This window comes from Embiotoca jacksoni, unplaced genomic scaffold (genome assembly GCF_022577435.1).
Source record: "Embiotoca jacksoni isolate LCO1_2020_lvr unplaced genomic scaffold, fEmbJac1.0.p SCAF_17, whole genome shotgun sequence".
NCBI lineage: Eukaryota > Metazoa > Chordata > Actinopteri > Embiotocidae > Embiotoca > Embiotoca jacksoni.
Genome location: NW_027185307.1, coordinates 8410445 through 8423833, shown reverse-complemented (window position 1 = coordinate 8423833; position 13389 = coordinate 8410445). Strand labels below are relative to the sequence as shown.

The following is a 13389-nucleotide window of genomic DNA, read 5'->3' as shown; positions in this document are numbered from 1 at the left end:
CAGCTCGAGCTGGTCTGTGAAATTTGATCAACACCTGCAAAGTTATGATGACATAAATTTATTCATGATAATCCAGTCTTATTTATCATATCATAATATAAGGGGCAGTTCACCAAGATTAGTGCTTTTGATACTTTATATTGCCCCAATTATACTTTTACTTCCATCAAATGTTAAATACAAGATGAAGAAGAAGTTACTGACTGTGCATTTAAATCAAAGTGCCTTATTTGTTGCAGGCCTGGGTGATTTGGGGAAAAGTGGGAGTGACAAGATACAACAGCAACGTGGCAGACTTTTAAAACAACAACAAAAAATGGGGTTAAATATAAAAATCACACACACACACACAAACAAAGACATCTTCAGAGAGCAATTTACTCTCGGACTGAGCAAAATCTTCACTTGTCGTCTGAGGACTGCAATAAATCTAACTCACTATACCAGGGGTGTCAAACATACGGCCCGCCAGGATGACTTTGCTAAGTGTGAAAATTACAGAAAGACATAAATTGCATTTCTATGAGAATATGGAGGTTTATGAGTACAAACATGTTGTAATTGTTTTAATCGATCCAGTAATTGCTTCAAAAACAGCGTAAATGCGATGTCTGCTCCGGAGGCAGAAGCGGCTGCCTGGGGCAATCTGCTAGTTTATTGTAGAAAAACCTTAAAATAGGGTTTATCATCCAAAAACCTCCACCAATGATTTAAACATAGAGAAATATTGTCGTTATGTATGCGTTATTATGCTATGAATTTACTGGTCTGGCCCACTTGAGATCAATGTGGGCAGTATGTGGTCCCTTACCTAAAATGAGTTTGACACCCCTGCACTATACGTTTCTAGTTATAAACCGACTGGTGATTACCGTTTCCTGTTTGATTTATTATTGAGTTGTTCAAAGGGAGACATGCAATACATTTCAAACGTAATAAAAAATTATACAAATGTAAGGCTATTATAACCCTATTTTAACTGTTGCACAGCCTTTCAAATGCCAGACAGAATACATGGTTCAAAAGCACAGACAAACCAGGATGCAGTCAGCCTGTCATCAGAGGTCATTGTCTAATCCTCTTGGCACCTACCAATGCTAATGCATTGCTCAACACACTCCATCAATATTAACCCCATCCTTCCTGTGTGTCTTGGCCTCTACAAGATCAAACAAATGCATCCAGGCCAGCCAGAGCTCTGTTAGAGATGCTGATGCAGCCATTACCCTCTCCTTTCACTCATTGTCTCACAGTTAATTGAACCATTACCTCAATACAGACAAGGAAGGTGTGTAAAAACACACTCTGGGTGGTAATGATCACTCTAACCTAATCCATCTTTCTGAAAAGGTTTGCTGATGGAGGAAAAAAATTTCCCCCATGTCATACAAGGCAGGAGAGAAGGGAAGCTGGTTTGACTTTCTGGTTTAAACCCACCCTCATAAAATATCCATGCTTGTGATCCAGAATCTATTAATCTGCAGCTGAGCCTGGTGAAAACAAAATCAGTTATGCAACTAGTAAACTTGTGATCAGGGGTTAAAAGCACTAAAGGTTTGTGTGCTGCCATTGCAGGAAATTAAGAGGAGCCCGGGGCTCCGTAGCAGCTGCTTGGTTTGCCTGTTCAACATTGGGAATACAGCAAAACTCACAAGTCAATGTTGGGGACATTGAGTAAAGTAGTTAAGCAGGTCCTTAATAATGTGAATGTTGTGAGTTTAGGTACAGTTCATTTATTGTTAAAGAAGAGGGCTAAATTAAAAATGGTTTACCTTTATCAATTGTTGCTTTTGTTTTTTTGTAACTGTTTTTTGTGTTCCCTAACCTGAAACATATTTAAAATGAGTAAGCTGAATCAATGGAAGTGATTGGCTGGAATGAAATCCCCCACATACCTGCTGACAACACCCACCACATGTACAGTTAAACAGGGGGGGGCGATTCTCAGTAGACCATACCCAATTCAAAATCAAGTAAATTGGTATTTAAAGTAGGGGGCTGTACTCAGTTCCAGCGTATTCGTATTCAAATGAGCCAGACTTCAGTTAGGTTAGGTTAGGTTAGGTCATGACTTTATTAATCCCGAAAGGGACATTTCTTTGCTACAGCAGCAGACATGAAGCAATAAGATAATATTCCATCTTTCTGAAAAGGTTTGCTGATGGCGGAAAAAAAATTTCCCCCATGTCATACAAGGCAGGAGAGAAGGGAAGCTGGTTTGACTTTCTGGTTTAAACCCACCCTCATCAAATATCCATGCTTGTGATCCAGAATCTATTAATCTGCAGCTGAGCCTGGTGAAAACAACATTAGTTATGCAACTAGTAAACTTGTGATCAGGGGTTAAAAGCACTAAAGGTTTGTGTGCTGCCATTGCAGGAAATTAAGAGGAGCCCGGGGCTCCCAAGCAGCTGCTTGGTTTGCCTGTTCAACATTGGGAATACAGCAAAACTCACAAGTCAATGTTGGGGACATTGAGTAAAATAGTTAAGCAGGTCCTTAATAATGTGAATGTTGTGAGTTTAGGTACAGTTCATTTATTGTTAAAGAAGAGGGCTAAATTAAAAATGGTTTACCTTTATCAATTGTTGCTTTTGTTTTTTGTAACTGTTTTTGTGTTCCCTAACCTGAAACATATTTAAAATGAGTAAGCTGAATCAATGGAAGTGATTGGCTGGAATGAAATCCCCCACATACCTGCTGACAACACCCACCACAAGGACAGTTAAACAGGGGGGGCCATTCCCCAGTTCCAGTGTATTCATATTCAAATGAGCCAGACTTCAGTTAGAGATGTCCCTTACCCTCTCCTTTTGATCACTCTCTCACACCATTACCTTGAACCATGACCTCAATACAGACAAGGAGGGTGAGTAAAAACACACATGCTGGGTGGTAATGATCACTCTCACCTATTAGGTTAGGTTAGGTAGTTACTTTATAAATCCCCAAGGGGACATTTTTTTTGCTACAGCAGCAGACATGAAGCAATAAGATAATATTCCATCTTTCTGAAAAGTTTTGCTGATGGCGGAAAAAAAATGTCCCCCATGTCAGGAGAGAAGGGAAGCTGGTTTGACTTTCTGGTTTAAACCCACCCTCATCAAATATCCATGCTTGTGATCCAGAATCTATTAATCTGCAGCTGAGCCTCCTGAAAACAAAATCAGTTATGAAACTAGTAAACTTGTGATCAGGGGTTAAAAGCACTAAAGGTTTGTGTGCTGCCATTGCAGGAAATTAAACGTGAACATTTCGGGGCCACCAGGAGCCTGGAATTTAATCCCCCACATACCTGCTGACAACACCTACCCACCACCCTGGTGGTTAAACATGGGGGGGGGCGAGTCTCAGGAGGCCGTACCAAATTGTGTTCATATTTAAGGAACGATTCTTAATACACCAGACTGTGACCAGTTCGCGCATCAGAAGATCTTATCCAGTTGGATTTTATTCGTGTTCCAGGACCCGCTTCAGGAGGACAAATCCAGTTCGATCTTTTTTTTTATTTTTTATTTTTTTATTTTATTTTATACACTTTATTAATCCCCGAGGGGAAATTTCTTCACTACAGCAGGGGGGCTCTCAGGGGGGAGATGCTGCAGCAGGCTGCCACTCGCGCGGCGCCAGGTAACCTGACCTGAGGTGCATGTTTTTGGATGATGGGAGGAAGCCGGAGAACCCGGAGAGAACCCACACTCTCATGTATTGATGCGTCTGAGGACTCCTTGGACGGTTTGGTGCCAAGACTTGAGCTGCTCTTGGATTTGAGTTTTGAGGTTTGAGTTTGAGTTTTTATCTCTGCAGAAAATTGGTTGGATGGATGAGCTCCATAAGCTGGACTTCACTACATTTTACAGGACCTATATGTACGCCGGGATGTCAAAGCAAAACCAGGAGCAGACTCAAAACAACATCACCAGCTGGGATGAAACCGGATTCCCTGACATGAGCAACTACAATTTCGAAGAACTGCAGGCGTACTACGACGCCGTCGACACAGCCGATATCAACAACCCTGTTACGCAGGCGGATTTCCCGCTGGACAGCCTGCACCAGCAAGCCAAGAACGGCCAAAACCTCGACCAGGGCTCCGGGGTTGTTCATCTCAACGGCGCCCAGGCCGGCAACATGTTGCTGCCCGGACCGCACCAGGCTCCCTACGACACACGGGAAAACGAGGCCAAGCAGACCAGGAGCGATTCAAACATCTCCATGGAGGCCCAGGTCTCACCAGGTATGTATCCAAAACCGCAAACTAGAGTCAGTCCACCCGCTGCTATTTTCATCATTTTTGTCAGTGCTTACATTTCCTCCTTGCATGCTGAGGGCGCCAATTTCTTCCTGGAGTTACATTGCATGACATTACGTTTCATTTAGCTGACGCTTTTATCCAGAGCGACTTACAATAAGTTGACCATGAAATCCAGCTGAGGTCTATCGTTGTTTCAGAAGGGTTTTCAAATATCCCGCCAATTATTTCTCCTTTCAAAAGAAAACTGGCGATATCTGGTGGCAGAATGTGATAGTGGCGACAAAATAAGTGCAGCAAAACGTTAGAAATAGTCCTTTACTGTAAGTACCGAAAGTGCAACGAATATAGAAATAGTAGCAGTACAATGTACCATGATATTATTTGATATTACATTACATTACATTTCGCTGACGCTTTTATCCAAACGCGACTTACAATAAGTGCATTTCAAACATGAGGCTACAAAACCCAGAACAACAGGAATCAAGAAAATACAATTTATTCAAGAAAGCCAAACTACAAAGTTCTATCAGTAAGTGTCATTTTAAGTGTTATTAAAGTTCTCCTATTCAAGGGATGGGCAGCACAGTGGTCAGCATTGTCTCCTCACAGCAACAACAACAACAACAAAAAAGGTTCAGGGTTTGAATCCAGTCCTGGGCATTTCTGTGTGGAGTTTGCATGTTCCCCCTGTACTTGTGTGGATTCTCTCCAGGTTCTCAGGCTTCCTCCCAACACCCAAAAAACATGCACCTCAGGTTAGATGGCACCGCGCCAATGGCAGCCTGCTGCAGCAGCCCCCCCCTCCCCCCCCCCCGCAGCTGTGGGCAGCTACTGGTAAACAGTGAAGGGGGGGAGGAAGGAGGAGGAGGAGTAGTAGTAGTAGTAGTAGTAGTGGTGAATTTAGGAGGTTAAAGACCAGAGCTGCTGCATTCTGGATGAGCTGATTCTGGATTGAAACAACTCCTAGATATCTAAACAGTGACCATGACACACTGCTTTTTGTATTTTGTTTCTCTTGCAACTCACTACTACTACCACCTTATTGACTTGTGCTCACTGTTCCCCTTTCTCTTCAGAGTCCTGGGCCTCTGGCAGCAGCCAAGGGGGAATCCTTCCCCAGGCAGACCCCTCCTCATGGTCAGAGAAAGAGCTCTTCGAGAAGGAGCTGCTGACTTATACCACTTTATGGGACTTAGTGGCCAATGATCTTGCTCTGGACTCACCACTCCCAGCCCCAAAAGAGAAGACGAGGACTGATACTGCTGATACCACTGATTCTGCTGATACTACTGATTCTGCTGATACGACTGATACTGCTGTTGTAACTAAACCCAAAGGAAAGGTGCGCACAGCCTTTTCAGAGGGTCAGTTGAAAATGCTTGTCCAACGCTTCCATGTTCAGAAGTACCTCTCCCCGATTGAAATGAAGAACCTGGCTGAAGTGACTGGGTTGACCTACAAACAGGTGAGAGGATTAATGAAGGTTCCTGCATGACAATCACAAAGACTTCTAATAGATCTTCTAATCAGTGTTTGTTTGAACTTGTTTTGTAGGTGAAGACCTGGTTTCAGAACCACAGGATGAACCTGAGGAGGCGTCAGAAGGACACCAGCTGGGTGGCGGAGCGCTATGCCATCTACAACAACGCCCCGCTTCATGGACCCATATTTAACATGCCCTCACACATCCCACCTGTAAGTACCTCCCGTTATTTCAAGCACTGGTCTACATATGCACTCAGGATGTTTGAGGCTAAAGTTTGTCCGGCCCGGGTTTCTTGTTAACTGATAACAGAGAAACGGCGGTTTGGACATAGAGCAAGACATCCAAAATGGAGGCCTAACCATAGTCTGGTTACGGCCTTAAAGGCGAGATGAAACAGTCAAATTAGATAAGCTTTGTAAATGGGATATGGTTGACCATAATATTATATAATTCTTAATGTGATAATGGTAATACTCCAACTAATTACATATGATGCACATTACATACACGACTAAAAGCGGCTGCATTTTATACAGAATTTGAATCTCACTGAAGTGAGAGATGATTTTTTTTTTTGACTGAATATTTGAAGGTTAACGAACAATATTGCTTATTTTTTTATGTTCTTAAGTTAATGGGAAAAAAATTCCAGTATTTTTGTCATATTGTCAAGAATGTAAATAGTATTATTAATTTTGAAATGCCACTTGTTTGTTTTCCAGTATCAGGGAGGGATGCTGCCACAGTTGCAGGTGTGTTATAACCAGCACATGATGACGGCGCCTCCACAGAACCCGGCTCTCTATATGGGCGCCATGAATGGTCCAGCCGGTTCTGCAGGTTGCTCTTCCTGGCCCACCGGCTCAGTACAGTCTGCTGTGCCCAACACACCCCAGGTGACCAGCTGGCCTATGCCACCTGAGGTCGACCCATGTAATCGCCTCGGTGCCCTTAATCCGCCAACTGTTCCCCCGTCAACAATGTTGGCAACAATATTGGCTTCGAGAGCAGAGATGTGAGCAACCATAACTCCTTCAATCCTGCCATGATGTACAACCCCAGCCTGTAGTGAATTTTTGAGCTCACCAGTGTACACGCTTTTCTGTAAATATCATCTGACTTGTATACAAGAATCTCCTCCAGAAGTTTCCTGACTTGTAATTGAGGTAATTTTTATCCTGCCACATAGGCCTTGTTCTAACTCGTGTTTTACTGAATTTTATTGTGAACTTTTTTTGGAACTTTTTTAAACTTTTGTGTTTCCTTAACGTAGGTCACTGTGTTTTTTTGCCCTTAAGGTCAATAGACGTGTCCAAGTTAGATGAATCTTTTTTTTTTTTTTTTTTAACGTGTCAAGTAGTTGCAGTTGCTGACTATGTAATGCTCATTAATTTGTAATCACTGAATTGGAATGACAAACAAATACATTTGCCAAAAACAATAAAAAATATATATATTTGCCAAAAAAATACATACTACACAATAAGTGTGAGACTTGTCTTTTTTGTTGTTGAAATGTGATTCATGTTGGCAGGGTATAAATACATTTCCAGAAGATAGGAGACAAAAAAGATGTTTGCTGACAAATGTATTGAAAAGCATTTTATTGAAAAGACTATATTTACATCAGAACCAAATTCACAGTCAGTGGTGACCTTAGAATACAATTACAATATTGCTCCCATCACCAACAGCTCTTCAACCTACCAGGCATTGTTCCTCTTATCTACTGCAGGGCTGGTGCAAAACAATGTTATATTGGAACAGGCTGCTATGGTCAAGTGTGTGTGAAGGAAGGGGGTGGGGGTGGGGGGGGGGGAGTATCGGAGCAAGTAACAACACTTGCTGCATAATTGATCAAAACTACAGTGAGTCATCTGTCTCAATAGTTGGTTAATATGGGGACTATAGAACATTTAGCTCCTGTCCTGCTTATATAGATACTGAAGTAGCAACCAGAGCAGGTGATGTCACACTGCATCGTACAATGTATTCAATGCATTCACTTGTATATCATACATTTCACCCATTCACTCCTGATGAGATAAAATCATCCCTTTGTCCTAAAATATTCCATTTTATCCTTAAAATCCATGATGATCTCACCACCCCAATTGTCCTTCATTTGTCCGTCCACCCAGCTATCCCTTATTCAAAAATGACGGTAGTTCAACTCCCTTCAAATCAAGGTAAAGGCCCCTGTGTCTCCTCCCGTTAACACAATAGGAGGTGTTTGTTGTGTGTGAGTGAAAGAGCAAAAGAAAACAATGAAGATTGTCCATGTGTGCGATGAGGAAATATGTTTACAGCTGTGTGTGTGTGTGTGTGCGTGTGTGTGTGTACATATGTCTAGTCCATCTTGAGACTCCGGTAGATGTAACAGATAAATGCCAGTGAGGCCCAGAAGGACACGCTGCCCAGCATCAGTGAGAAGACGAGCGCTGTGAGCAGAGAGTAGCCGAAGAACTCTGTGCTCTGCACCAGGCCGCTCATAGACGACCGATTCCTATAGTAGAAAACCGAGTAGACGAAGATGAAGAGGCCGGTTGAGCCGGTGCTCAGCACGCTCCGCCACCACCACCGGTAGTCCTCGCCTGACAGCAGGAAGTAGGTCAGCGCCACCGAGATGCAGGCACCCACTGAGACGAGGATGGCGAAGACGCACAGCAGGATGCCATAGAGGGTGTAGTGCTCTCTGCCCCAAACGGTGGTGAAGATGTAGTACAGCTCCACAGAGATGGCACTGTGGGCAAGAATTCATGCAAAGTAGGCTTTAGTGTGAGAATCTGGAAATTAACAGGCAATATTTTCGTTTTTATTTGTGTGGTTCAATAGTATGAATAATAATCTAAAATGATCAGCCATGACGACACAAACCTATCACTTTGAAGTTTTACTCTCTTAAGCATCTTTCTGAAGCACTACCAACAACAGGCTGCTTTTTGTCTTTGCTTTTAAGATGCAATGATATGAACGACCCTCTCTCCTGATTGGCTGACTTTTGAGTGGCACACGTCCCGGCCAATCACAGATTTTCTTCGATCTTGTTGCTTGCCAAGAACTCCACAGAATGATCGCCTTATTTTCTTCCACATTAAATTTGGAAAGTGGGCCACACTGAGGATTGACAAGTGACATGATCGCAAACTTGTGAAAAAGTTTCTGGATACGAGCGGTGTGTATTTCTCAGTGGACTGACAGTTTTGATGTTTTCACTCTATTTGTAGATGTAGCTTTTTAATATAAAAAAAAAAAGCATCGGAAATCTAAATTTATACAAATATATATTATACAAAACGGGTCCTTTAAATATGAATAAAGAGTATAAGTTATGAATGAACTTTAAATAGTTCATAAATAATTTGAAGCCCTAAACATGTTGTCTTTTAATCAAATTTGTTAACTTTGCTCTTCATCTTTTTATTTCCTTGCCCTTCAACTGTGCACTCTTGAGAGGAAATACTAAATGCTATTCAATTTTCTGGGCTCACCTGAAGGGTAGGAAGCCGCCGATGGCCATGTGTACGACCGGGTGTTTGTACCAGGGCTGTGTGGGAATCTGCCGGGGGATGTTACGCGTGCGGCACGGCGCCTGGAAGCTGCCAGCTCGGTTCTTTCCCACAATGCCGCCGGTGACGGTGAGGGGGAAGCCCACCAGCACCCAGGCGCCCAGCAGGAGGAGCACGGTGGTGGCCGGCAGAGCCTGCGTGGAGCCGCTCCACCAGTGGATCGAGTTCACTACACTCCAGGTGAGGAACAGAGGAGCTGCAGGAACAAATGACCGAGTGAAAGCAAGACCAGCATTGATTTTAATCAGTCCACGTACCGCTGCCTCAAAGTGTTGCAGAGCTGTCTAAAATGTAACGACAAAAAATGGATCCATTACTTGGTAAAGCAGAAGTTGAACTGGCCTGAAGGAATTTGTTTTCAACTAACTTTCTGTTCCTAAAGTACTAGAAAAGAAAGCGCGAATGCTGTTAAAACATTATAGATAAATAAATAATTAACTGAGCAGGCTTGTCATATTGCACAGTTAATTATTAAATACCGCAATAACAAACAAGAGGTGCTCTACCTAGCCAGCCAAAAACTCCAACTGAAAATATGAGAAGAAGTAATCCTTTACGTCTGGTAAAGTCAGTTTATCGCCGATACTTTAAAGTAAAAGGAAAAGCCTTTGAGACAGGCCTTGTGATATTAGGCTATAATAAACTCTAACATTCATCACACTTGTTAATCCTCAATGATACGTACAATGCCTGTGGTGAGTCAATGAATAACCTGTGAAAACATTGATAAGTAAAAGAACATTTAGAGCTACAACTGCACTACTGAAGTTTTAGAAACATATTTATGAAGAAACAGATTCAGAACATCCCACTTCTTGCTTGGAGACAATCTAGCAAGGTGCATCCATGTCTTTTATTTCCTCTTCTAAAACAAGGCGTGACACACACACACACACACACACACACACACACACACACACACACACACACACACACACACACACTGCAAACAAACACTTGCAGCACTTTCACAGCCTCTTAATAGGATGCAGTTCATTTCATTTCCACTGGAGGTCACTGTCCGTTCTGTGCCCGTTAACACAGAGCTTTTTATTTTATTAGCCAATCACATCTTTTAGAAGGACGTATCCTACCTAGCAACGGTGTCAGCTACATCTCACTAAGATAAGGGTTTCAGAGTTGCTCTAAGAAGTTTACTAACTCACTCTTAAGACCACTTTGCTCAACATTTTTTTGAAGTTTGGAGCTCGCTGAGAGGAACTGTTTGTGAAGATCAGACACAGTATGAACTGAGATAAACAGCAGACAGCAGATAAGTTCTGGATCCAATCTCTCACATTAAATAACACTATGAACGCTGAAGGTAGAACAAACTGTCCTCTTTCTACACAGGAAGCTCGACACCCTGCGCTCACCCCAACTCCCGCTTCTGCGCCCCGGCGGCTCAGTGTCCCATCATCGACCCCCAGTGGGAGAGCGAGGAGGGCGTTCCCATTGACGCCATCATCTTCGGTGGCAGGAGGCCTGAAGGTTGGTGTCGACGACACAGATGAAGAGGTTTTTTTACTTTGACCTCGTAGTAGAATTAGAGGGAAAAAGAAGCAGTAAAAATGTGGAGAATCCTTCTTTTCTTTCTTTGTTTCTACAGGTAGATTATTTCTAATTAGACAGTTTTTATATCCTGGAAAAGCTTTTGAAGTGACTTCAAGTATTTAAGTACACTGTGCACGGTCTGCCTGATGCAACACGATGTTTCTGTCTTCTTCTTTAACGTAATATAAGTTTGAGTCATTACAGCATAAACACCAGTTTCATATCAGCACAAGAACATTTACAACGGACAGAAGCTGTGCAGTAAACATGATGAAATGCTGATGTTGTCAGGAGTCCCTCTGGTCTACGAGTCTTTCAACTGGCAGCACGGTGTGTTCGTCGGAGCCTCGATGAGGTCAGAGGTCACAGCAGCTGCTGAGCATAAAGGTACGAAAATCCACATGATGCTCTGTTGAGCTTCAGGTTGATCCAGAATCCTTCTGTTGATGATGTATTTTAAGACAATGGTCAGACACGGACTTTAAATGAACTTTTCATGAATCAAACGAGCTCGACGTCAATCTAAAAACCTGCAGAGGTTTCTTCACCCGTGAAGCTAAAAAGTTCATTTTAAATAATCATTTTACATTTGACAACCTGTTTTTATACATTTTGGATACATGCATGATTGTATCTCGCTCTGAGTTGTATTGTTTCCTTTCACCTCTCCAGGGACTGCAGATAGAAATGAGCTCGTAGCTAGATGTGGTACAAAGCATCTTTTTGAGATGAATGTATTTTGTACATGCTCCCTCTTATAAATAAACTCAATAAACTAAACTGAAGCTTCATCACATTTACAAAGTATTCAACTGTTTTTCCTTCAGGCAAGATGATCACGCACGACCCCTTCGCCATGCGTCCGTTCTTCGGCTACAACTTTGGCGACTACCTCGCTCACCGGCTGAGCATGCAGAGCCGAAAGGCGCCGACTCACCTGCCCAAGATCTTCCACGTCAACTGGTTCAGGAAAGACCCGGCGAGCGGCGCCTTCCTCTGGCCCGGCTTCGGCGAAAACGCCCGCGTGCTGGAGTGGATCTTCAAGCGCTGCGGCAGGGAGAGGGAGGACGAGGCGGCCAAGAAGAGCATCATCGGCTGGCTGCCGGTCGACGGCGCCATCGAAACCAAAGGCCTCGGCGGCAAGGTGGATATGGGCGCCCTGTTCGACGTGCCCGAGCCTTTCTGGCAGAAGGAGACCAAGGAGCTGAGAGCCTACTTCACCCAGCAGGTCGGAGCCGACCTGCCGGCTCAGGTGGAGGCCGAGCTGAAGGCGCTGGAGGACAGAGTGCACAGTTAAAACCCTGCTGACAGGAAGTACAGCAGAAGAAGGGAGGGAGACACAGGAGTCGGATCAGAACCAGAGACACTGACCGGGTTTACATACAGAGAGAAATGTGGAGCTTAGAAAGGCTTTTTACAGGTGAGCATCAAAACTGATGACCAGGTGGAGATACAAGCCACAAACATGGCAGCAGCTCCTATAAGAGCCTCGCTGCTCAGTCAGAATAATACAGAACTTATTCAATCACTAGTTAACCTTCTCTGTGCATGAAAACTCAGTCCGTGACCGCTGCCCTTCTCTGCATGAAGAGAAATCTGTTAGGAAAACCAAATGTACACTGCAACACCAACCTTACTTCACACTAATGCTGCAACACTTTGAGGGACCGGTGGCTGCGAGGGACGTGAATGTTCGGGTTTCCCAGAGAGAGAAGCTCATGTCACTACCTCCATTCACTCACAACTCCCGGCGTGGTGCTGGAGTACAATCAACCTCGTAGTGCCTTTTTGAACCAGGCAGCGTCCAGGCTGCGAGTGTTTACAGGCTGACGACCAAAGACCTTTTTTAAGGATAAATTCTGAAAGGGCAGATAAAGTTTGAACACTTTTACTAAATAAAAGTTTTGAATTACATTTTCAATACGTTATCAACTGAGTCTCACCAGATATTGCCCTTTATTTTAAATTGAGTGTGATATTACAAAAATAAAAGTGAGAACATTGTAGTCCAGGACTCCTATGAATTCTTCATCTCACCACTTTTGTAATGTTTGTGATTAAACTGTAAGATTTCAGGTGATGTTTACTCACAATATGTGAAATGTTGGACCAATAAATGCAACTGAGATTACTTGGAATTTTGTTTTGCAGTTGTATGCCAAGATTTTTATTACAGTGCAATGAATAAACATCTTCAAAAGCGGAAGCAGTGACTTCTTTATTTTTGCAGTAGTTTAACACGTTTTTTTTTTTTTTAAAGGATGTAGCGGCACAAGAACAGTAAAAATAACATATTTAATCTAAATCTCATCTTTCACATCGCTGCTTTTTGTTATTTATATTTAAGTTCCCTGTTTACAGCTTTAAGACTTTTATTTCTGGTGTACATGTGAGATGCAGATTACTTATTGCAGTACAACAGATGTACGAAGTCTGAACACAAATATGAACTGTGATATTATCATAACTGACTGAAGCCTGTGAGCTGCAGGGCGTTAAGGGCCTGTTAACATCAACATCTT

General features: G+C 42.9%; 2 protein-coding genes across 2 annotated transcripts; both read left to right on the top strand.

The window, feature by feature from the left end:
* Window positions 1-3819: 3819 nt before the first annotated feature.
* On the top strand, window positions 3820-6763 carry LOC138199196 (homeobox protein Hox-D3-like). The gene is made up of 4 exons (XM_069151133.1): window positions 3820-4237; window positions 5335-5723; window positions 5813-5953; window positions 6467-6763. The coding sequence occupies exons 1-4, from the start codon at window positions 3820-3822 to the stop codon at window positions 6761-6763; spliced, it is 1245 nt and encodes a 414-aa protein (XP_069007234.1).
* Window positions 6764-8880: 2117 nt separating this feature from the next.
* On the top strand, window positions 8881-12998 carry LOC138199195 (phosphoenolpyruvate carboxykinase [GTP], mitochondrial-like). Its single transcript, XM_069151132.1, has 5 exons — window positions 8881-8886; window positions 9247-9493; window positions 10667-10804; window positions 11159-11254; window positions 11695-12998. The coding sequence occupies exons 1-5, from the start codon at window positions 8881-8883 to the stop codon at window positions 12162-12164; spliced, it is 957 nt and encodes a 318-aa protein (XP_069007233.1). The 3' UTR covers window positions 12165-12998.
* The last annotated feature ends 391 nt before the right edge of the window (window positions 12999-13389 follow it).

Bases quoted from the DNA above. Each gene is read 5' to 3' on its own strand.
- LOC138199196 (XM_069151133.1), top strand. From the start codon at position 3,820: ATGGATGAGCTCCATAAGCTGGACTTCACTACATTTTACAGGACCTAT. The intron at 4,238-5,334 runs GTATGTATCCAA...CTTTCTCTTCAG, and splicing joins GGAGGCCCAGGTCTCACCAG to AGTCCTGGGCCTCTGGCAGC. The intron at 5,954-6,466 runs GTAAGTACCTCC...TTTGTTTTCCAG, and splicing joins TGCCCTCACACATCCCACCT to TATCAGGGAGGGATGCTGCC.
- LOC138199195 (XM_069151132.1), top strand. The intron at 9,494-10,666 runs GTGAGGAACAGA...CTTTCTACACAG, and splicing joins TCGAGTTCACTACACTCCAG to GAAGCTCGACACCCTGCGCT. The intron at 10,805-11,158 runs GTTGGTGTCGAC...TGATGTTGTCAG, and splicing joins CGGTGGCAGGAGGCCTGAAG to GAGTCCCTCTGGTCTACGAG.